A 26,166-nucleotide genomic window follows, 5' to 3' on the forward strand; every position below is an offset into this window, starting at 1 on the left:
TCTGGAGGTAACATGACAATACATAAGCAAAACTTATGCAATAATAAATACAAGCGTATTCACAGCTCCACCTGTGTTTACCAGTGAGGTGAGATGTGGTAACTTGTGAGCAAGCCACGGTGTGGGGGGTGTTGTACAAGGAGTAACACCTGAGATTTTCTACCTGAGATGCCCAGCTCCAGCCATCAGTAACATCTACTTACTGCAGCTTTCCTTTGACTAAAAAAATCTCTTTAAACTGCTCGTAAGACTGAACACTGCAAGCTTTGGTACAAAGAAATGTAAAGGGCCATGAGAAGTGACATATAAGGACGAACAGCAAAGCTAGAAGAAACTGAAAAAAAAAAAAAACACGCCCTACAGAAGACTACTTTTTGCTGATATCATTTCAAACGAGGCCATTCAGTTGTCTTCTGAAGCCCTGTGCTCTTTCAACAGTATTCAGAAAGGATATCTAAAAAGAATGGAACAACGCTAAGCCTTTATTGTAGTAAATACGTAAGCAGCCATTTTGTCAGAAAACCTGTTGCTTTTTTTTTTTTTTTTTTAAATGTTTTCCTCTCCTTTTCTCCCTTTTTATTGCTTTTCCTCTTCTTGCTTTAGAGCTATTTGACTGGAGTTAATATGCCTGCAAATGTAGAAATGTGGTGACAGGACACCCATGTTCTTGTTAGCTTTTCAGCATATTGCAGATTAAATGAAACTTAAAATTAATCCTAGTTCTTCATGAACACTCACCCCCCTCCCATCACCTACTTCAGATTCCGCTTTTTCTACAAGTTTTACAGACAGTTAAATTCCAATCTACTTCCATCCGAAGTGTTAAAAGCTAAACACTGTAGTATGCACCTGCTGTGATGTCTGCCACATAAGAGATGGGTAGTAGCAAGAAAAATCTAGTGGAGCAAGATAAAGAGAGCAGTTAAGTTCCTAACTTCTGCTTTCTGATTCCCAGGAAGGGAACAACATGACTAACTGAGAGCTAGGACAAGTAGCTGTGCCTCCTCGTACAGAGCGGGGAAAATGTAAAGTTTGCAAAGCAACATTTAACACCCTCGTCTTAATTATTTTTAAGACATTGCCTCAGTCAAGACAAGATGCACTAGAACTACTGTTTTCTATGAAGAGAATCTTCTTCCAAATTATTCTCTTATGCTTTGCAGGATAATTATCTGCCAATAACACTATACACTGTAAGAGAAGCACACCTACCTCTTAGCCATTACTGTTTTGGACAAATTCTGATAAAATCCTTTCGCACCCGCTGAAATTTTATCTTTCAAGACATAAAACGCTTTTTATGTCTCAGAAGCCTTTCAAGAAATAGTCCCTCCCAAGCTGTCTTGAATGGCAAGCCTAGTTTCTGCTCTTAAAACCATGAAGGGAATTTAAAAAAAAAAAACACTTTGCTTTAGCTGCACATTTTCCTAGCAAAGAATAACTTTAGTGGATAATGGTACAATGAATAACATGGTGCACAAAACTTAGAACTCAAATCATAGCACTGCATGAACACTAGCACCTCTACTGTTTCACTGCTAGCTATCTGAGCCTTTGTAAATTCCTTCTGTTGAAGTTGCTTCAAATGTTAAAATACACACAGAGACAAAGGGGGGGAAAAAAACAACAGACTGACTCACTAACCCTAAGAGGTAATTTACCTGAGATGCTGAGGCAACTCCCAAGGAAGTTTGATTATTTACAAAAAGTGGAATGGCAACAAAGAAGAAAGTATTTCTAGAGTAGTAGACCGAGCACTGTCCCAGAATACATGGTTCAAATCCCCAGGGCCTGAGCTGTTATCAATTTCACCTATTCCAAAACACTATCTGTTGAACTAATAAGCATAGGGAAGGAACAGATACTTTTGCCAAATTTATCCTCCCTCCTTTTGTATTCAGTGCTTTAAAAAAGCAAACACTTCTCATGTGAAGTCTAGTTTCTTCATGTTCATTTTATTGAACAAACCAAAAAGTTTTTTAAATGCAGTTGAATTCAATTGCCCCTAGAAAACGATGATTATATATTCACGGAGTCTGTCCAGCAGCCCTGTCACACTGACAAATGCAAATCAGGCAGGCAAATTTCAGCCAAATTTGAGAGAAGCAGAGGTGTCAGGCACCAAGTTCCCTGAAGTTTCACAGAAATCGGATGCCGGGTAGAAGTAAGACGTAGAAAAATCAGTAGTTGGACTGTGGAAAAGGGAAATAGAACTTGGCTCTCATCCACTTCGAGCAGCAGCAATCAACTGGTCAACTAAAGCACCTGCCTAGCTCCAAAACAGCCATAACACGTTGATGCTTGCCAGAGGGGTATGTGAGAGGAAGCCAAACATATTTTGGGTTAGGACAGGTGAAAAGGAATCAAAGTCATGATAGTACACAGGCATTAGAGAGCACCAAGGACACTGCAGCAAGCAGTCACAAGAGGCAATGGAGAAAGTTCATAATGAGTTTAGTTTTAGGAGTGGAGGGCACAAGGCTGAAGAAAAACCATCAGATGACCGTAACTCTCAAAAGCTTATTTTCAGCTTGCTTTTCATTTCATCGATCAAGCCAAGTAATCATTTGGCACTATGACTCAAAACTGGAATAATTACTTACTGTAATATGTAATTTACTTAAAGTTTATGCCATAAAACTCTGATTGATAGTGAAATCAAGTGTGTGGTACATTTAGGAAGTAACTTTTTTTATTTTTAAAATATTAATTTAAAATATTTTATTTTTAAAATTAATTTATAGTAATATTAAGCTAAACGGTACACAGTGAAATATACATCTGTATTCTGTAGAAAAACACGTCATGGTATATGATGGGGTCAGGACTTGAATGGATGCAGACAGACAAGCAAGAGCCAACCGAGATAAGGCATCTCAAGAAACAACTGCCTTCCTGCTGAGAACAAGCAACTGATCACACTTTTCATCTGCTGAGAAGTAAAACAGGCGTATTGTCTTCACAGGGAGAGGTAGCATGATACAGCTAAATCTTACTCCGCATGTTTAACATACCACCAAGTCTCACAAAAGCCTGTATAAGCCAAGCCCTGCATCTTGTAATTGCAAATGACTGTTCACACTCCTGCACTCACTCTTCTGTCAAGGCTCATATACCCAAGGGGCTAAAAGGCACCACACAATCAAAAGCCACACACTTGTAATTTTGAAATTTGCATGTAATTTACCATGCGTTACATTTAGCTAAATAAGCTGTAAATTAACTTTTTTTTGGTGGGAAGAGGGGGGAGTAAAAAATACCACTTCTGTATCACATTACGTTTTCACAGACACTTCATACTTTCCTCTGTAATGATAAAGATTTAATAATATACATCTGCAATGTACCTGCCTTCATTTTCTTCTTTCTCCGTCTTCTTTAGATCACTTATTTTCCTAAACTCTCCCTGCTTTCAGGATCCTGTTTTCTGTCCACCCTTCTTTATTTGACATGCACAAATTGGATCAAACATACAAAACACCTTTCTTTTGAAGATTTACTACACAGAATAGGCTTCTTCATTGTGAAAAAGACTGAAGAAGGGATTTAGCTTATTTATATGGCCACAAGTAATATTAAGAAGATAAAAAGCAATTAGTTATTCACTGTCTCTAAATTAGCAAGAGGGAAATCCAGCAAATTTAAGAAAAGGGTTCTTCATACAACATATGAAATATTCTGTGGTTACGAAAATTTTACATGGGTTCAAGACCATACCACACAGATTCATCCAGAAGAAATACATCAAAACCTATTTAGCAGAAAGGAAACACCTCTCTGAGGAAATTGCTGAACATCCAACAGCTAAAAGCTGGGAAGACATTCCGAGGAATTATCTCTGCGTATCTGTCACACTCTCAGGCTCCTCTATAGGCAACAGTTACTGGGCATGACTGGAGCCACAATATTGGGACAGACTTTGATTAACACAGCAAAGGACAGCACAAGATCGTCAGCTCCAGAAACTGAGCAAGGAATAACGTGCGTGGGAACAGAACAATTTACGTTTCTTGGATCTGTAGCAAAGTTAGCTCAAAATGCTACTTCTGCACAAAATGAAGAGATTGTTCAACTTTTGTATTAGTCTCGAGTTCATAAATCTGATAAATCAGAAGTTTAAGTAGCTGCCAGACCAAAAAAGGCATTCCAGTAATGGTTCAAATTAAGTACTTACATTCTACACATCGCATTTTCTATAATGAAGTAGTACATCAGTTCTTTCATTACACATTACCATAGCTTAAGCTTGTATAAGCATGTCAAAACTACATTAAACAGTGCACAGTCTAAAACAGATAGATGTACAATGCTTTTCATCGGGAAACATGACCATTTTTTTTCCCCCTTTAGGGGAGTTGGGCACAGGGGAATGATCTGCTGGTAAAAATACGAGTAGATAAGAAGCATCACCACAGCAGTTCCTTGGCCAAGAGGTTCATGACAAAGCTCAAAGATGAGCACTGAGCCGTATCTCTTGCAACAGCTAAGGTGGAGGAACAGCTGGACAAAAAGCAGGTCATGATGAACAAAAATTTGACCATGAATCAGTGTGCCCATACAGTGGTTAAAGACTAAAAACATACTGGGGTGTATTAGATTTTGCAGCCAGCTAATCGAGAGTTGTGATTGTTCCCCTCCTCCCAGCACAAAGGAACATCCAAAATACTGTACCCAGTTTCAGGGGTCTCTATTATGAGAGAAGACCCAAAACTGAAGACAGGCCACTGAGATGTTTTGGGGGCTGGAGGACATGTCAAAGGAGGAGAATCTGTGAGAGCTTTTTTTTTTTTTTTTTTAAATGTTCGTTCAGCCTGGAGAAGTGCAGGCCAAAGGAGGCTCTAACTTTTCCCCCCCATTACCTGAAAGCAGCTTAAGGAGACAAAGCCAATTCCAAGAAGCATGGAGTGAAATGACAGCATCCAAGAGAGAGACACTTAAACCCATGAAATTCCCACTAGACATAGGGGAGAAAAAAAAAATCTTTCCAAAGAGTGGCTATGCAGAGGAGCAGACCAATTTGCAGGTATTCAAAGCTCAGCTGGACAACACCTTTAGCAAGCAGATCCAACAAGGAGTCAGTCCTGCTCTGAGCAAGGGATGGGACTGGGATGACCTCTTCAGAGGCCTCTTCCAAACTGGTTGGTTGGTTTGCTTTGTTTTTTATATTTTGAGTATCTCAAAAGAAAGTAAAACCTGACACCTCTATACAAAGTAATTCCCTAAAATGCTTTCTCCAACCAATACTTTGTAAATTTTTTCCAGTAATGATACTTAAAAGTTAATGATACTGAGACTGGAATAAGTAACATACAGTATTCATGCATATGAGTAACAAAAGACTATATTTTTAAGTAGTTCAAATATAATTTTGATCATATTTAATCGCCTAATTTAGCTTATCAACAGTACTCATGAAGGAAACAATTAATATTTCTCAATTCAAGCTGTAAAATCTCACTTTATTACCAGAGAAAAACAGCACTGAACCATAAAACTACAAAATGAAAATTGGAAACATTATTAATTGGTATTTTGTTATTAAAGCACGTCTTCCATATCAGAGTTAAAGAGCTGGACTACTTCTGCTCGAAGACACTTCGTATTAATTTCAGACATAATAGAAGCTTAACATCCCCAGTGTCTGCTGACTCACAAAGCAAGTTGCTAAGCAAATGCCTCCAGCTGTATTTGAAATATTTAAAACAGGATTTTATCACCAACCCAGAGTCCCCAAGAATAGCTGCTGTAGGGGGGAACTGTTCTAACAAAACTGGTTCTAGTGCACTAACTAAAAAACAGAACTTTTGAAGACACCCCACTCACATCCCTCCCTCCTAAACATCAAAACAGACAACAAATGACATTACGATCTGCTGAAAAGACAAGGATGAAAGATGAATACTCATCGCTGAGACAAAGAAGTGTATTTATAACTGAAATTGCCAAGCAGAAAATAATTTTTTACAGATGTGGTCATTGATGCTTAAAATACAGATATACCTATTAGAAATATTGCATAATTTTAACTCAGCTTATCACATGTTTCTGCATACAGGTAATTTTTTAACCAGGCAGAAGTGGCAAGTCTCTTTTTATTCTACTTTATGACAGCCATTTCTATAGACCCTTAAAGCTAGATTTATAGTACATTTACCAAAAAAAAAATCACTCAAGATATGTATAGAGATGCATACTTGTGCAACGTACAAGAACACAGTAAAACTTTGTTTACAATCAACTCTTTGAAAAGCTTGAAGAGCGGCAGCAGATTGGTAAACGTAGCCTTGTTAACAACGATCGAAGAACGTAACTGCCTACAGCTACAGATTCATATATTTCTAGAACTGAAAAACACTACTGCACCCATTAAAGGGCTTCCAAAACTATTTCTGAGTTTCACTTTATCAGCTGCATGAACAGCACTGTTTAACCACCGACTTCCAACTATACGTCTGTAGAAGATCAGCCAAATTACTGCAAAACAAAAGTCAGTACTCATACCTGCAGTTTGAACATATAGACAGACGCACACTTTCCCTCACTGGCAGTATTTTTTTATTAAAATGCTTCTAGCTACAGCAGCAAAGTTTTACTAGAGCGCTTTTTTTTCAAAGTTAATAAGAATAAACCAGACTGGTTTAGCTTTTGAGTATCAGGTAAATATTAAGTATACAACTTGATACATCTACTTCCTTCAGTTACTCGGATTTTCATAGTTATAAAAAAAAATATATATTTTGGACCAAAAAATAGAAAAAGCAGCATAGACAGCAATCAATTGAAAAATTGCAGAGGAACTTAGGAAGTACTTGCCACAAGGCAGAATCCCAAGTTGTTTCTTTGACTAGCTGAACTGCAACTCTCCAGACTATCAATAATTACATAAGTGTATTACACAGATTTATATCCGTATGTTATATGGCTGTTACATCTGAATTAAATACCACACCAGTGAAGAGGTTTTGAAAACCAAGAATCATGACTGTGCTCATTATCCAGTCTGTTTTCAAGGAGCACGTGTTTGATGGATCATATTTTTTTACATAAGCGCCCTCTCAGCATTCCCAAGCAGCTCATCACTTCAGCAGAAAACGTAACTCATTCAGATATCACTGCCATGCACAGCATCAGAACCAGACCTCTGGAAACCACCCACCTTCCCTCCAGTTCCTTCAACAACTTTCTTCCTCTCTCCCCTCCAAATAACAGCTAAACAAAAATCTCAGCATGTGCAACACTTTCATCTATAAAACAGAACATGTTCTAAGAAGTTGGGAAATGTAATGCTTCATTAGTATTACTATTCTAAAAAGTAATTACGAATTTAATACCTCTGCACTGCATTTAAAGCAATCTTGGATGCAGGATCTCAATTTAACAAATAAAAAAGTTATCTCCCAGCAAACTCACACTATCCTGATGCCTTTGGAAGCCTCCCCCATCCCCACCATACAACAGCCCCAACAGTAATTATGGCAACATCACCAAAAAGAAAGAAGTGTAAACGTGCTTCCATAATAAATGGTGTTTCAATTTCTATTTTTCTATGAAGAAATAATACATAACAAGATGACCTAGCTGTTTAAAGTAGTATTTTCCCCATTCGGTATATTGCCATCGATACCAGGGTTAAATAAGTGACTTTGTATTTTCACAAAATGTGGAAATAATGTTATTAATGCATTTGGTAAGGAACCTGGACAGTACGCACTTCTAGCCTGTGCTTTAATGACATATCCTGATTTACATCTATTAAACTATTTAAATATGGAGGTAACTATATACTGCATTTTGCAACAGTAAAAGAATGTAACAGAGTAAAACTTCAGCAGATTCCCCCCAAAAAATGTTAACGTGAGTCAATACAACTACTTAATCAAAGACAGATTTAGTGATAAGTGTACACACAGTTATCTGGCAGTAATGGTGGTAGTACAAAAACGTCAATCCTAAATCTTGAGATTAAATCTAGAGATTTTACCAAGTAACATACAGAGACATGTCCAAGATAACCTCGCTAACCCCAAAGCTGGCTAAGATAACCTTTTAGCAAGTGGCACTGCTCTGACGTGGTGGATCCTACAAACAGTCCCTGCAGCCAGAAAGCACTGGACAAGAGCTCTCGCACGCTTTGCTCCTTGAGGAGATCAGACCCTCCATCATTTGTAACGGACCAAGGCAATTTGACATACAAAACACACAGTGTAAAGAGGGCTGTCTTTCTTTCTCTAATGATTTTTTTTTTTCTTCTCCTGAGATACAAGCTGTGAATACTGTTTCTCACTCATATTTCCCCAGGAAAAAGTTGGCAGCCACCCCGAAGCGTTAAACTGAACACAAATATCCTAAGGCTGGGCCGGTGCCAACGACACAGCTGACAGCGCACCGGGAGTATCTTGAAACTGTCTGAACACACATGGCTTTTTCTCTTCTGGCTTTCCTCAACAGCTTTTTTCCAGACGTGACACAACAGGAGACGCTCCTGGCAGTTCCTAGAGCACTGTATGAGGCAAACAGCAGGAGAGGAAAAGCCGATCTTGACCACGCTCCCCAAGCAGCGCGCTCTGCCAGAGACGCGATGTCAGCATGCGGCTCTCTAACTCAGAACAAGCCTTCTCGTGCTGTCAGTGTCATTACTCCTAATACCTATGCTAAATTTCTCAAAGTGAAGCTCTCAAAACAATCCCATTGCAAGAATGCCCATCACGCTTCAATTACTTGCCAGTGATGCAAAGATCATTTAAGACAGCAACTTCCTTTTTCCCTTAGGAGCACAAAGCAGCTCCACTGAAGGTTGTATATCAGTCCTAGAGCTGCCCAGTCTTCCTAAATTCTGACACCTCACAACTACACATTATATTAAATACATGCAATCTGATTAGAAACACTCACATACTATTCATCTCCCCCAGAGAGCCTTTCCATCAGCAGTATTAGAATTAACTTTATTGGAATTAAACATCCTCCTTTTGCTCTAAAGAAGTAGAAAATGTACTACTCTTGAAAACAGGAACAACATGAACAGCTTGGAGAATCAGCTAAATTTATTTTAATTATATTATTGCAACTATCACAGAACAAACAAACCATGAAGCAACAACTAATTGTACAGGATATTTAAAATCCAACATTTCTAAGCATTATTCTACCTGTTGAATTAAGCTTTGGGAGAGCTGCATATCTCTATGTACTCCTCCATGTATTGTTTACATTAAGCCATATTTTATCCAGCAGTGACACTTATGTAAAATATGCAAATATAAAACCCCACTGAACATCGGTTTGTTCATGGTCCGAATGACAGCACCACCTCACCCCGAAATGGGCAGCTACCCTCCCAACAGCTCGCTGCTTGGGAGTCTGGGATCTGGGAGGTGTGAGCACACAGAAACTGCACAGAGCAAACCCAGAGGTCTCAAGTCTCAGAACATGCTTTCTGGAAAGAAATTCTTTGCACAGGGCTTTCTCCCGAGACCTGCTTCATCTATACCAAATACCTAGTCCAGATGCCTCAAATTTCCGCTTTCTGACCAATAATTTTAATCTCCAGGAACATCCAAGTTTAAAACACCCCTACCTTAACTTATGCCTGGATTGTAATAGGTACTGACCATCAGGAAAATGCTGGCCTCCTGAACACGCTGCTACTTCCATTAACTGACTGTTACATTAGGAAGTATATTTGCGTTTCTTGGGAGGAAGGGGTAGGGGAATAAATAAATAAAACAATAAGCTTCCTGGTATTCCAGCCTGCCTAAGTCTTTCTGCCAAATGCCTACCAAAATGATCATTTTATGTATTCAACTTATGGTATACTTAGAGTATACAGTATATACTTACAGTATACTAAAAATCAGATTTGTGAGAGGGAAGAGGGAAATCAGCCCCCAGTAGTAGTTGTGTAACAAGCTCCACCCATTTACCCTGTTTAAGTGCTGATAGCAATTAGCTTATCAGTAGACTAACTGATAAAAAAAATATTACAAAACTGAGCCGACATTTCAGTCTCTGGGATAACGTGCACTGTTTCACGTTAGGTCAAAGAGCATGTGGACAAAGAGGCAGGAAGAAGGAAACTACTACAAGTCAAACCCTGTAGGTGACATTGGCCTAATGAAGTATCTGCACCTCAAAAAGAAAGCAAAGCCTATGAATTTACATGACTACGTCATTTCTGAAATGAGACTAAATACACGTTATCTCCAAAGTCTCCAAAACGGAGACAAGCCTACATGCCCCTACAGAAAGCATTCATGGGAGAGAATCAACCTTAGATACACTATACCAAAAAAAAGCAAGGCCACTAAAAAGGTGGGTGTTGAAACTGTCCATCACAACTTCCACCTTTAAAGTTGTTCCATGTAAACTAAACTTTTTCTTCCCCCTCTACTGTGAGCCCTTTACTCAACAAATAGCAATATTCTTCACTCCTAAATTGCAACAGTTCTGTAAGTCAAGGACATCTTATGCGAGTGCTTCAGCTTCTTAGCAGACTCTTCAGAGGAGCCAGCAGATAAAGGCTACATTCCCAAAAAGGATGCATAAATTGATTTGAGATCTGGCACATCAAGGTGACAGGAGAGGCTCTCCCAGCAGCTAATAAAATCCTGGAGGCTGACTTGCAGTAAGACAGCAGAAATCACAACGGAGACAGGGTGCAAAGGGGACTGCCACACTTGCTTTGGCTTCTCTGTCCTGTTTCTCAAGGTCCCGCTCATGTGTCTCAAAACTCCCACTTCCTCCTTCCCACACTTCCAGTCAAGAGGAGAAAAACCTTTCCTCAGTAAGACTACAGCGTAAAAAACACTTACCTACAACAGAAAAGTAAGAACAGAAATGGTGCTCGTACTTAACCAGTCTAGGTTTAACGCAGCTCCCCTTCCTGAAGGGTGGCCAGAGGCAGATGATTCAGGTAAAGAACATAGAACAGCAAGTATCTGGAAGTGCTCTGAGTAATTCCTAGCTTCCAGCTATTTTAGAGCTAGTAGATAAGCTCCACCCCAGAGTTCCACTTTCAGTGCATCTATCCCTACCTGATTTTGTCAAATTCATATTTTCACAGAATTGAAGGGGTTGGAAGGGACCTCAAGAGATCATCGGGTCCAACCCCCTGCCAAAGCAGGTTCCTTAGAGCAGGCTGCCCAGGTAGGCATCCAGACGTGCCTTGAATATGTCCAGAGAAGGAGACTCAACAACCTCCCCAGGCAGCCTGTTCCAGTGCTCCGTCCCCCTCACTGTGAAGAAGTTCTTTCGCATGTTGGTGCGGAACTTGCTGTGCTCTATCTTGTGGCCATTACCCCTTGTCCTGTCCCCACAAACCACTGAGAAGAGGTTGGCCAAATCCCTCTGTCATCTTAACCCACTTGTATTTTTTTGTATTTTATAATATAGTATGTATTTCTATATTTTAACTCACTCACATCTTTCTGCTCCTAACTATCATGTGCCAATTCCATTCCACAATTTAATTACACACTGCTTGAGAAGCTACTTCAATTTTCATCAACTAGCACATTTAATTCACTGGGTGGCCTAATTCTTGTGTTAAGAAAAATAGATGTCTTGCTTTCTATTCATCATTTCTGTATGCTCTGCAGATTTCTCAGACCCGTCACCTCTCCCCTTATTGTTCTGTTTTTCAGACTAAAGATCTCCATCTTCCCAGCACAGAGGACCTTCCACACCTCGCATTTACTTTTTCACTGTCTACAAAGCTTCTGCTCTGCTGGGACAATTACATTAGTGCATACTGCTAAAAATTAGGACACGCTATTCATATACATAAGGACTTAACAGTTATTTTATTCTTTGTGAAAAATTCCTAACAGCTTTCTTTGCACTGTTTTTTAACCATTAATAATAGCCATATACCAGTTTCTTGGAAAAGCTTGTAAGATTACATCCAATATCACTCATTTGTTACCACTTAACAGCTTCTTTAAAAGGAGTTTCTCATCTCGTTTCCCTTAACAGAAAGTACAACACTGGACTTGTTCTGCTCCTCCAGATTGTCAATGACATCAAGAATTCAGTTTATATCTACCCATTATTCCTGATCGAGAAAGAATCAAACCGATCACACCAGCCAGTAAGGGATACACGTGAATGACAAAAACAAAAAATGCAAAATTGCAGCAGTGCAGCACTTTACTTTGCACTGGCACTTCGAGCTTTCACAGTACCAACCCAAGCTCATAAAAACATACACCACTACAAGGATGTTAAGAAACCCAAAACAGAGACATCTCCCCTGTGAATCATTGTTATCTGTGTGTGTAAGGGACATCTTCTACCCAGGCTGAGCTTGCTCCATATGCAGGGACCAAATTCAGCCATGCCTGTCAAAGGAGCTTCAGTGGAACAGCAAAACAACGTGTAGGAAAAGCAGATTGCCTTGCAGGATCCGGGAACCAAATACTTCCCCAAATTCCTGCTGCGCTCTTAGAAAGAAGAGTCAGATTGTTCCTGCAGGCATTCCCTACCTTTACTTCAGAGCTTGGATCATATCGTGATTAGTCCTATAAGGAAAGGGTTGCAACAAACTTAAATCTACTGTTGTGCTGCATGCAGCACATTACTTGCTGAAATAGATGAAAGTCAATTTAAAGTAGCTCAGCATACACCAACTACACAGCTTTCATTTGCAAAACACATAAAACCAAAATTACACTGATCGAAGTTTTCTCACGGACTGCTGAACGTTACTCTTTTGTTTCCAAACAACCAATACAATTCTGATTCTTCTTCGTCTCTGGAAATAACTTTTTATAGTCAGAACACTCTTTACATAACTTTGAAAAATATAAGAAGTTTTACAAGACTGTTTCTGCCATAGACTTACTAATTTTTACACTGCAATAAAAATAATCTGTACTACTCAACAAGCAACTGTACATTTAGCTGTACTAAGAAATTCTTTAGCTATCCAGTTCGCATGTCTTGCTCTCCCACATTCAGAGAGCATTCACCAGACCTGAGACCACGGGCAGCTAAACCTGCTGTAGGGCACAACATACTGTTTGTTTTCAAAAACATATTGGCATTTTCATGTAATAAATTCAAAAGTTCTGTGAAGATCTGGGACACTGAAGAAGTTCTGGGCTGTCATCTTCTCTTATGAAGTGAAACCTGGGTGACTTCTAAAGGCAAACAAAAAGTGTTGTTGCAAGCCAGAGAGAAGTGTTCTGTGATTCATGGTTTACATAAGGAGTGTGTACTCCGCAGTTCTTTTGGACTCCACGGCTAGTAAGAAAAATGGATTCTATAACTCTGTTCCATTTAGGCCTATATTTTAATGGGAACATTGGAAAATTGGTTCCAAAACTCATGAACAGAACTGTAACAATATAAGAAGGCAACTTTCTCTGCATGTCTGATAATTTAAAAAAAAAAAAAAAAAAGTTAGAACTTCTTGTTCCAAGGCTGATTAACTTTTCCACTGCAAAGTAGTACAAACACACCTTATCTCAGCTCTAAAGTTGGAGCCAGTATCACATCCCGAGATGCAGCACCCAAGGTAGTGTGCAAGGAAAAGTAGCCCCCAAAAATGTACAAGTCTAAAGACCGCTACAAGGACGTCTTCTCTTCAGGGAAACAGCTCTGTATGCACACTACAGGGACCTTTTACCCACTTTCATGGAACACTACCACAAAGTAAATAAATAAGTAAACTTTAAAAAATTAAAAAAAAAAACAAAAAAAAAACTGCATTAGCTACCTTAGCTAGCACTCTTACATCTACTATGTAGGGAAAGTTCATCTCTCAAAAGCTTAAAAAGCATAACTAATATACTGAAACAAACTGAAAAGGTGAACATTACAAATTTCCAGGCCATTTTACAGTGGATGACTCTTTAACAACAGCTACTTGAAATACAGATAGATATAAATAACACATAAAATACATAATAAATAAATATATACATATAATGCTATCTTAACTACATTTTGTTAATGCTTTATTTGAAAAATTACTTTGTATTCAGAGTTACAACAAAAAAACTAATTGCAGAAATTCACACGAACGTGTCTAGGTCAACTTTTCTTACCTTTAAGGTTCTAAGAAAGTTATGTTAAAATCTAGTTGGAATAGGCCGTATCTTAAAAACTAGAAGATTTGCAACTTTGGAAGAACAATAGTTTGCTTTGTTGGAACACCAAGTGGTGCTGCAGTAGTTTAAGTGTGGACAGAATTCAATGTATAAGCCTAGCTTCACTTTTGTACTAGAAAACATACCACTTTGACACAAGTGGACAGCAACACTAATAATCGGTTTGGAACTGAATGTGATTCAACCACCCGTGTAATCAAGCGTAGTGAGAAATACACTGCATTAAATACCACAATTGAAGGCTTGGTCATACATGTGTTAAATTACTTTATGGTCTACTAATAAATAAGAGGATAGAAAAGTCAAATGCATAAGTGCAACAGCAGAACAGTGAAGCGCGTGGATGCCTAGGTTATTTTTTGAAGGACATGAACACTTTGCTGAAGATTTATGAAGCATTATTTCCTTTTCCACTCCTCAAAAGTGTAAGCATTCATGCTGCCCTTCCCAATCCAAGTAGGCCAAGGCATAACTCCAGTGGGCCTGAGTATCAGCCCACTACTGCCCGATCATATTTCTGTCGCTGTCTTTGGATCACACCTGGCAGCACTGCAAGAATAACAAGTGTTTATTGCCATTCAACAGAATATGTCCCAAGGACAAAGGCAAACACTGCGGAGTAACAGAGTTTCAGGGGCACCTCATATTTTGGACTGCCAATCCCTAACAGCAGCTTACCAATGGCCCTCATTTAACTGACAAAGTAGTAAAACATCTAAGAACTGAAAACTGTGAGATAAAATTTTGGATGTATAATAGAAAGCAAGAAAAGAAAAATCACGAAAATAAAAGTTTCTTTTACGGAAGCTTTCTCCTTTTTGAAGAGCAGTAAGTATGGAAGAGAAGAGGTGTGCGCGTCAAGTTACAGCTAACACTTCCCTTTAATAAAGCTAATCTTATGAAAGTTAGCATGAATACTTTTGGTTCTTTCAACTCGTCAACAGGCAGGAATCACAGGATTGTGTACTCTAGAACTGCTTAGATCAGTATTTTTGAAACACGATACACTCGTCCAGATCTAAAGACACTAGTTTTCTCAGCCTGGTTAGTATTATCACAAAGCAACGCTGTAGAAACTACCTAAACCACACGATGCTGTTTTAATGCTTTATGTGTTAGCCATAAATGAAAGCACAATCCGACAAAACCATTAAGTTAAACGTCACAGTACAAACCCACAAAATGCCGTTGGAAGTAACGACATTTCTCTTTAAATTAAGAAGTTTTTCCTCAATTATAGCCAAAGTAAGTTGTGTTGCGCCTTGGTAGTCAACAACGAGCTTTTGTTTTGAGAACGATTTGCAAGTAGTTAAGGAGACAAAGTGGTGACTAATAAGGGAACTACACTGATCAATTAAAAAATAAATAAATCCGCTTCTAGTCAATAATGCCAAAAAACCTCCAGGCTAGCAAACAAGATGTAGAGATAGCACTATTTGGACTCATTGAAGCGCGATCTTCCAAAGCACACAAAACGTTCAACTCGGGACTAACTGGAAAAAAAGAAAACCTGGCTTCAAGCCTCAAGTGTTTGACTCCACTCGTCCAATCTTATTGACCAGCACAGGGGTAATTAAAAGGAACATCACCACCCCAAAGCCCCAGCCTTCAGTCAGGAGGGTGCAGACCCGGGGAAGGGCAGGCAGCAGGGGCACATCCCGGAGCAAAAAGCCCCTGCCAGCCGTGCTGTGAGCTGTGCACACACCGGCCCGGCCCTAGCTGGCCCCAAAGGACGACAACAGAGGCCCAAAGGGCCCCACACACACCCGTGGGGCGCCGCCGGGACACTGGGGGCTGCGGCTGGGACACGGTGGGCTGGAGCTGGGAGGGAGGGCGGACGTCGAGCGCTTCACGACGCGAGTCGAGACACAAAAGAAGCGAGCCCCACCACCCCCAAAATAAATAAATAAATAAATAAAACAACACCACAGCCCACGCCGCTGTAGCGAGTTACGCCTCAAAAGCGAACAAGCAACGGAGGGACCGGGAGCCCGGCGCTGTGCCCGGGACGGCAGGGGCCGGCCCCCGCGACATGGCGGCGGACGCCCCCACTTACCAGCCCAATTCTCCGAGCGCCGCCCTCGCCCTGTCGGCCATGGCGCCTCCCTCCCGGCCTGCCTGCCTGCTCGGTGCCGGCGGGGCGGGCAGGGCCCGCTCGGTTTCCCCCCCGCCCCTCGGCCCGCTCCGGGCACCCGGCCCGGCCGGCTCTTGGGCTGGGGAGGGCGATGGAGGAAAGGGAGGGGAGGGGAAAGGGGGAAAAAAAAAAAAAAAAAAAAAAAAAAAAAAAAAAAAAAAAAAAGGGGGGGGGGGGAGGAAGGAAGGGGCGGAGGCGGCGCAGGCAGCGACGAACAAAGCCCGCGACCGGCACCAGTCCCGCTCTACACCCCCGTGTGGCCGCTATGGGGAGGAGGGAGTGTGCCTGGAAGCTGCTGCTGCCATGGCGGGGAAGGGAAGAGCTGAGGGTACACCAGGAGGAGGAGGAGGAGGAGGAGGAGGAGGAGGAGGAGGAGGAGGAGGAGATGGCGGCGGGGCCCTGCCCGCTGTGGGGCTCTAGCATGTGGTACCGGCCGCCCCGGGTCCCTTGGTCCGGAGCCTTTGTCCCGGAGCCGCTCCATACGGCCCCTGCTCGGGTTTTGTGTGGGGAAGGGGGTGGCCAGGGCCCTCCTTCCACTCTAGTGGGAAGAGTATAAGTAAATACATGTAGTGCTAAGTGCTGTGTAGGAAGAGTCCCCTCGATGTCCTCAGGGTCGATGGTGGGGGTGAGAAGTTTTTGGGGCAACAAGATGTAAAAGGCTGTTCCTACGTTTGTGTCTCTCTTAATATTTTGCCCTGAAATGAGCATGGAATTTTGTGGTCTGCCTTTTCTAATGGGTTTGTTTAAAAATGCAGCACTGTTTCATCTTTGCTGTTGTATGTAACACGTTACTTCAGGCTACTTCAGTAATGGACAAAAAGTGTTGTGTTTCTTTTCTTTACCTATGTGCTCTAGCATTCAAAGAAATAACCAAAGGAATGAATATGAGCAGGTCATGAGTTAAGAAAATGCCTACCCTAATCTTGATCCTCAAGGTTTCTGCCTGTAGGTGAGTGCAGCTGCCTTTTAAAAGGCCATGAAAACTATTGTTAATCAGTCATGTCTACGCACTTCCGTAACCAGACAGTGTTAAATGTTAATTCTTTTGTACTGTACAGCAGTTTCAAAACTTAGGAACCAACTTTGTGTATTGAAGGTGTACATTCCTTCATGGGTCATTCTTATCCTTGGGATGTTGCAAGTTTTTTTCATCATCTTTGAATCAAAGCTTGCTGGTTGTTTTTGTTTGTTTGTTTTGATCCACCTGAAAGCCTGGCGCTGCCATACTGACTAGCAATCACTCAGAAGATTTACATGTCACAAGCTGTGACTTCTGCTGTACTGACCAACACTATTCTCTCCTGTACACTTTGTCCTTGTTCATATTGCATTGAATTGTCCTATGTAATGTACAGATATATACTCTGGGACAAAGGTTTTGTTGCCAACACATACGTTGTCCTGCATGGCTGCTGTTTTTTAAGAAGTTACACTTTTTTTTTAATCAGTTACAAAAATCTTGGTGCAGAAAAAGAAAACAAAACCTATGTTGTTCAGATTAATCTGAGCAATTTCTTATGTTGTACATATAACTCTTGAAGATGTTCTGATCTGGAGCCTTAGCAGAAAGAATATCCTCTAGCCCTCTAATCAGTTTCTACTTAAAGTAGACTGACACATACTTCTTTTCTAGCAAAATCTCAAAACAATGAGTATCGCACTCATGGAAATTTCAATCCACATGCTGGTCATTTAAAAAAAAAAAAAAAAAAGAGGAAATACTAATTAGGAAACTGCAACAACACATTTTTGATGCAAGTGCATAGCAATCACCAAAGCCGTCTACGCAGATCTGAGTAAACTGAGCCAACCCGGACAGTCATATTGTTTATGGATTGAATAACCATATGACTTCAGGATTTTTAAAGTTTATGCAGTCCCATGTCATGGCAAGACTCCAGGTGAACAAGAGCTTCCAAAGTAGTAATACCAAGGAGAACTAAAACAAGAGCCCTGAAATATACCTACTGTGTGCCTGTACCAAAGACGTTCTTAAATTAGTAGGCCGACATCAAGAAAGTCACTCTGAAATGTTAGTGGCTGACTCACACCCTTAATTCCAGCAGTCTTGCACGATGAACAGTAGTAGCTGCTGACATGGAAAAGTAGCAGCAGCAGATAGGTGGAATGGTAGTGCCAGTTCAGTCACTTATCATGCAAAATAAATGGAAATAAAAGAACCTCTCATTTAGACTTTGACCTGGCTGCACATGAAATGACCAAGAAAAGGTTGTAAACTTTGTTGTAGCTCAAAAAGGGGTGCGTGTAGAGCCAATTAGTAAGGGATGGAGTATGACCTAGGAGAAGATAATGAGAATTACAGACTTTATGCATTACCTTGTATTAGTTTAAGACATGGAACCTTTTGCTAACTTAAATCTTCACTGAAATCACCAGGTAATTATACTGGTGATTTACACCAGCAGATGGCTATCTGTTGCACCTCATGGCACAAAAAGCCATCTATAAAGAAAATGCAGTAACCAACGTTGTTCTTCATCAAGGTGTATAGGCATCCATTCTCACAAATTCATTATATGCAAGATGATATATAAATATATATACATACACACATCTTTTGTACATGAGAAGTTCCCATTAGTGCATGTTTCTCTGCGAGCAGAGGGCACTGCCCAATCTTCGCTATTTCTAGTTGCTGATAGCTGTGCTGCAATGTGAGGTAAATAATTAGGTCCACTCTAAAACAGAAGGTGATACAATGCCTGCCAGGCTGACAGAAAGCTGCAAATGGGAGGGATAAGACCCTCTGTAACAACTGTTCATGATAAAACATTCTTAGAGTAGACCTCTGTATCCATCTGTCGCCTTTTGAATAAATGAGATTGCTGAAAGTAATGAATGTCAGACTACTTGGGGCTGTACAGAGACTGAGCCTAGACTCCAGCACACCTGCAAGGGGCTCTGTGCCTACATAGCTTTCCCAGAAAAATACAACATTGCAACATTCTTTACAAAATTCACATAGACTCCTTATGTCCAAAGTATAATGTAGTTCGATATACTTCACTGAAGTTGAAAAGCTCATTCCAGTTTCTCATTCCAAGCATCTGTTTCAAGTGTTAGCCGTTGAAAACTGTGAGGTTAAAAGGCAAGGTCTGTGATGAACAAATAACACTGCTAAATTTACACATAAAACTTCAAAATTATTTGTGGTACAAAATCACTTTTTATAGTATCTTTGAAAAAAGAGTAATTTTTAGTCACTGTGATGGCTTGCATAAATGCACCCACATGCCTAACTGGTTGACAGTTGCATTTAAGAATGCTTTGTGTGTAAATCAGCTATGTTAAATTTAAGAAATGCCTCAACCAGTTCTCAGAATGAAACAGGGAAGTGTCGTGGAGCAGAGGGCTGGCAGCTTCTCAAGAGAAGGCAAACCAGGAACAAAGCATGCTAACAGGACATGCAGGAGCAGCAACCTCGCCATAAGGAACCAGTGGCAAGTCGAGGTCAGGATCTGGGCCAGAGATGGTGTTCAGGGTCAGACACAGCCCAGTGGTGACCCATCATGGCCACCACAACAAGGCAGGTCCAAGCTTGTGCCAGGAAGCCCAGCTGGTGGGTCTGAGTCCAGGTCCAGACTGAGGAGCTACAAGACCAAGCGCAGACCTCGCTGCAACACAGCTGCAATGTAGCCCAAGCTGGCACACCCCCAGCTTAAAAGTAGTCCCCAAGGGAAAGAAAGGGCAGGGCCTTGCTTTTGGCTTCTTCACAACAGCTCTTACTGGCACTGAAGCCAACCTTGGACTCCGCCAGGTAGACTCCTTGGCTCAGCCAACAAAACTCCCAAAAGGGGGATGTGCTCCAGGCCCTGAGAACTAGTCAGTTCTGCAGCTGTGTTAATGTTGGAACCGGTCTGAGGAGCAACTTTTATCTTCATGTATCTCTGAACACGGGTTTCTCAATTTTTTTTATGCAGAAACAGGCTTAATAGTAAAAGTATTCTGAATCATCCAAAACCAGGGTGTGAGACATAACAACTTATTCTGATACGTCTTTTACAAAGGGGTTCAGCTTACGAGGAAAACTGGAGAAATATCTGTATTAGTCTTCTTCAAAGAAATAAAATGCATCTAGTACTTTATATCTTCAAAGTGCTATACATGAAGTTATTTATATTTTAATACGGCCTTCCTAAATCAATACAATTGTTTCATTAAGTTTTAGATGTATTAAATTTACCGTTTAGATATTATAAGTGTTCAAGGTATGACATGGCTATTTAAAGAGGTAGAGTGGTAAATGGGGAACGACATTATCTAATATGTCTTCTTAGTACTGCTAACTGCAAGTATGCAACGATGTCCAATAATGTAATGTAAGACCAAAGTAGGTTAGTGACCCCTCACCTGTGCTGTGCTCTGCCTCTAAACCATACATAATTATGCAGTACAACTTGCTTTTCTCTATTATATTCATATTATTAACCAACAAGGTGTAAAGTATCACTACTTAGAATCATAGAATCACTTAATGTTGTATGAGTATCACACTGCTTGCATATCTTGTATTTAGCTGCCTTATTTATTAGAAATATAGGAGGCTAAGAGGAGAAGTTGAATTTAGGCAGCAACTAGCTCCTGTTGTTTACTTTAGCAAAAAGTAACTAGATCCTGTGATTTCTTCACAAAGTCCACAATGTGTGCATCGTGGGATACAGTGACAGATGGAGGTAGCCCCTCTTCTGTAGTACCAGCTAATGACAGGCATGTAAAGATGTGCCTAAAAGGCAATACCTTCTGACTGCTGCCCATGTGATCCACAACAACTTGATCTATGACAAAGATGTTATTTCCACAGTGGTCTGTAATTGTAAGTACATAAAAGGTTTGATCTGCTTGAGAACCTCCTTTAGGGCAGTGGAGAGGCAGAGAACAGACAGAACTAGCACGTAGGGCAAGACAACAAGAGCTAGGTGGCCAGTTTTTGTATCAACCCTACAGGTTCCCTTCCGTAGCTTGATTCATCCTGGCTACCTCCATCTCCTGCCAGCTCAAGCCCTGCTCACTTTGGTTCAGCAGCACGCTCACAGAAGTGGGGAGCTGAAGCTAATCACTATGCCTGCCAGAAATGGGCAAGAGCTGAAACCAGTGACATTGCACGGGTTTGGCATCACGCACCCCAACCTTGTGTGCTGAAACCACCAGTGGGATGGAAACCCTGAACACCGGCTTCTATGGGAGGCTCCCACAAGGACAATAATGCCAGTTTGGTCTCAATTTTTATTTCATCTTTTGCACAGTATGCTTTCTTCATTGCATTATATAAAGCTCCTTTTACTGAACACACGAGCAGACAATCCCAACCCTGGATATGTAGCCCAAAGTAACTGGGCCCTGAAGGTAAATGGCCTTCACTTCATGTCACTGTACTTCTAGGAGTGTGCTGGGGTTATGGAGCTGTTTCTCATACTGTTTTCATGAGCCAGGAGAAAATATGCCTTTTTATTGTTATTATTTTCCTTTCTCTGAAAAACCTGCCCTGGGCCATAGCTTAAAAGGAGTTTGGAAGCGTATTTAACCTTAGAGGGATTCTAGATGGCCCTGGTAAACAAAAGTGACAGTCTCTCAGTGTCCTGTGATGGGCCAGTCTAAACTGATTTGGCTGCAGTCAGAAGGATCAGCTTTACTGCATGCATTGTCGCTGTGCTTCAACCAAAATAAGCAGGGCTGCTTGTGAATGTTTTATCTTTTTTGTCTGAATGGGAAGGGCGGTAGTCAGCACTCAGGCAATATGCTTATTTTTCTGTCATGAACTTCCCCAAGTTGTAGACAAGTAGTAAAGAGGGCTAGTTACTACAAGTGTTTCTCACTGGGGAGGTGTTTGCTGCGGGTGAGTAGCCAACCCTGACCGGTGTGTCTCAAGACAGTCAAGGGTCTGTCATCTGTTACGGCAACTGGAGAAGGAATTGACGTTTCAGAGAGTAAAGAGAAGAAGGGAAAATTACATAAGTAATTTTATTACATAAAAATAAAAAAAAAATACATAATTATATAATTATATAATAATAATAAAATAATAATAATAATAAAAAATAATAATAATAAAAAAAATTACATAAGTAATGATTTTTTAATAGGGGAGAGTGAGGAGAGAGGCTTGGAAAAGAGCAGGTTGAAGCGATGCAGCGGAACAGAAAGAGATGAAGAGCAGGCACATCTTGAAGCCTGGAAATTGTTAAGAATTACAAAGTCTTGGATATAATACCACCACCTATAGCCAGAGACTGTGTAGCGAGGGTGGTGTTGCAAGGACAGAGAACTTTCACTAAGGCCACAGCTAACATTTTTGTCAGGTGGCTGTAATTGATTTTGCCATCTGACTGCCTGCTCCTGGACCCTTTCAGTTTGAACACACTCGCCACTTTCTCCTGCAAGTCACTAAATGCATGCAGGCTACGGTGATCTTGAAGGTACAGTCCATGCTGGTATTATGTCAGTCTTAAATACAGCATCATTGCTGTCAAAAGGCAATTATCAAGGCACTGTGGTTGTCAGGATAAGGCCATTTATATATGGCATAATGATGCTATTGCTAAGTCTATGCATGGCTGCTTGTCAAAACTTGGATGGTTCTGATCTGAATGTTAGTGCAGACAAGGCACTGCAATGATCACAAGGGTACAACGGATCACTGAGTACAGCAGAATGTAATCTCATATAATTATGACACTGGCAAGCCCCCTCAGAGGGCCAGCAGAAGGGCTTGTGTTTGTCAGTGATGCTGGCACAGCTCAACCTACTGGTCCTCTGGACACTGAATTGGTAAATAGCCAGGGAGCAGAGGATCAAACAGCATATGGCTTCGCAGACTTTCATCGGGCTGCAGTAAACATCCCAGCCCCTAACAGCTGTGCCTCATCTCTAACAAGATTACCTTTAAGAGACTGATACCTTCTGGACTGAATGGAAATCTGAAAATAAGCGTGCTGCTGTCAAGGCTCTGTGTGCATTGAGAGGCTCTGCAGCCTCTTCCCTCCTCCTAGGGCTTTGGCTGTCTGTGCTCCAGTCCAGCTCTGAGAACGTGCAGCTGTAGCCTTGGATCAGGCTGCTGGGAAAAGAGCAGTGTGAGATGGAGCCTCGTGGGGGCCTCCTGCCCTTTGCTTGCAAACTGCACTGAAACTCAGGCCTACATCCTTGAGATGCCCCTGAGGTATGCCTGTGTCTGGCCATGTGCCTTGCTGATTCTGAACCAATGATTTGACTTCCTGGCTTGACCTTGTCCCCACTTTATCGCTGTTTAGTAGATTATCATGTTTAGTAGTCTTGAATATTGGCTGACCCTGACCACCAGCATGGTACCTGCTGTGCGATTGTGCCCTTCTTGGTGGGATCACTGCCCTACCTCACTGTCACCCTCAGCTCCCAGCTTGCCTTCCCGTGTGGGGCAGCCCATGCATGCTGCTTCCTGACAGCTACCTCCCCAGAGCTGTGAACTCTGTTCCATCAAGAAATGTGTCCCACCAGCAGTCAGTTCATGTCTGAAATAGGTATACGTGTAAACTGAACAAAGCTCAGTAACAATGGAGATATTGCTGAAGGCTGACTGCTACCCATGCAGTCTCTCAAGGTGGCAATAGTGCCCTCCATTAGAAGGAGTGTAGGTAAGGAATCTCTGCAGACTTCTGCTTTCTTCATGATTTCCCTGCCCTTTAAGTTGAATTTGTCATAGTTTATCTCACTGAAACTAAAGTAATGGGCAGAACCACTGAGCAGAACCTGGGCAGAACCACTGAGGAAGGGCTGCGTGGTGAAATCACAGCACACATATGGAAGAGATGAGTTAAGGAAAGCACTTAGAGCGCTGTTCCAGGCATGCCAAAAGCCTCATGGGATAGGTGTCATGCGAGAGGGTACCTCACACAGTGTTCAGGTAGCTCTCAGGGTGACGTAAAATACCTGTGGTGTGGGCATGGATGGAAGACCTTAGAGTTGCATTCCACCCCCACTGATGTCCTTGTTAAAGCCAAGCCAATTCCTCTTAGGGTGGGGCAGCAAAACCCAAACACTGCAAATGGTAGAAGCCCATAGTGATAGAACCTAGTGCAGGCCCAGGCACCATTATCCTGCATAGTACACTAACGGGATATGGCCTTCATTTTTAACATAGATTAAATCGTATATTGCAGACGCACGGAGAAGCAGTGACTACCTATTATGTGGCAATATATATGGCTGTACAGTAACTCTGTATATTGGTTTTGTTAATATTACTACTAAAAACATAAAGTTTAAATTTTTTATATCCACAATACCACAGAAGACATCATCTCGCTCTATGATCGGTTTGGGGCATAAATGGTCCAGCAATCTGTATCAGCACTTAATTGCAAGGTGGGAGAAGAAGACCAAATAAATAAATATTGTTTTCTCATGGAAATCTAAGAAGGTTATTTTCAGATCATAAAAGATTCACTCTGTAGTTTTCCTCAAGTGCCGTCATATGTTTGTGCTTGAGGAAAAGCAAGCTATTGGAAATCTATGCCAGGCTCCAGCTAAGCAGTTGACTTTCTATCCTTGATTGAATACACACTAAACAGGCAAGAATGTTTTCGTGTTATTTCCTGGCAGTGAAAATATACTGCGTCATGTATCTTTCCTATTCAGATGTGGAAGCTTTTGCCTACCACTGCTTTTTTCCCTGTAGTCTGTGGTCCCAAATCAGCACAGTTTGGAAAAATAACTAAATTTCTTAACAGCTTTCAAGAAGCAGCAAAATCAACTTCTGCGACACTTATAACAATCAAATGCAATAACTAGGCAAGCTATTTGCTGACCTTCACTTATGAATGATTCAGTTCCTTTCTCTTGTGATTCTGCTTTTATTTATATATCTTTTCTGTCTCTGTTGATTTTAGTTACTATTCTGCCCTCAGTGTTCCTTGTTTCCCGCCTGTTAGCAAACACAAGAAACAAAGAGAATCTGAAAGAATAAGCAGATCTTTATAGTATTTTTTTAATCTTCTTTCAACAGAGAACTGTGCCCTATATTGTGAATAACTGCAGAATTATGAAGGGATAGAATCATCCTTAAAGCTGCCTTACATATTTTAGGTTATTAAAAGCAACATATTATTTTTCCAGCTATATGTTTCAGATAACTTTTAGGTTAAATTCTACTGTTCTCGGAGGTAAAGAATGAAAAGGAGCAGAAATGCTGGAGCCCTGAGCAACTTCGCATTATTCACAAGTATACACTTTGAACTTCCTTGGCTTCAATATACAACTCCATGCAACTCCATAAAAGAGATAAAAGGGGGATAAAAGAGAAAGGAAGAGCTTCGAAGACAGAAAAAGCTGCACAGCCTCAAATCTGCATCTGCAAGTGGGCTCCCACTGCCACAACTGTTTTAAAAGCCATATCTCCCTTAATTCTGTACAAAGGTTCAGTTTTTCCTCAGCCTACAGAAAACAAACAAAACAAAACAAAAAATGATTCAGTTCAGAAGCAAATACATGTGCTAATTCAGCAACTACTCTATGCAGAATCCAACAGATGAGAGCCTGGGGGACACAAGTATGCTCCAGAAAGCACAGTGCTGTCTGGGAAATAAGTGAACCATTGAGAACTGGCACTCACCATGAAAAATGAGCAAAAGGAAGAAAGAAAAAAAAAAAAGAAGAAGAGAAGGGGAAAAAAGGGAGAAATGAGAGATCAGAACAAAAATTTCTAGAGGAAGATAATAAAAATTGAGAGAATAAAGAAAATATGACAATAACTGGGCCACAGCCTAGAGCAAAGATTTGGGCTACATGTGTCAATGGGAATTCAGTCCAGTAAAATAAGATGCAATGAATCAGAATAATTTGTTATCATGAAAAAATAACATGTCACATAATGCTGCTAGTAAGCAAACCAAAGTAAACACAACATACAAATATACAGATAGGTCATTAATG

General features: G+C 40.9%; 1 protein-coding gene across 4 annotated transcripts in view; it reads right to left on the minus strand.

Moving 5' to 3' along the window:
* TDRD3 (tudor domain containing 3) overlaps nucleotides 1-16,353 on the minus strand; it is a 108,386-nt gene extending 92,033 nt beyond the window's left edge. For 2 of the 4 annotated variants that reach the window (XM_050709284.1, XM_035553367.2), the window contains exon 1: nucleotides 15,878-15,998. Coding sequence is in view for 1 of the 4 variants with exons in the window: in XM_035553366.2 (XP_035409259.1) it covers nucleotides 16,168-16,208 (41 nt within the window). In the remaining 3 variants the exon portion in view is untranslated. Of the gene's footprint in view, nucleotides 1-15,877; nucleotides 15,999-16,167 lie in introns of those variants that run through there. The other 2 variants (XM_035553366.2, XM_035553368.2) reach the window with 2 other exon arrangements.
* Nucleotides 16,354-26,166: the final 9,813 nt, after the last annotated feature.

This window comes from Cygnus atratus, chromosome 1, assembly GCF_013377495.2.
Source record: "Cygnus atratus isolate AKBS03 ecotype Queensland, Australia chromosome 1, CAtr_DNAZoo_HiC_assembly, whole genome shotgun sequence".
In the NCBI taxonomy this organism is placed as follows: domain Eukaryota; kingdom Metazoa; phylum Chordata; class Aves; order Anseriformes; family Anatidae; genus Cygnus; species Cygnus atratus.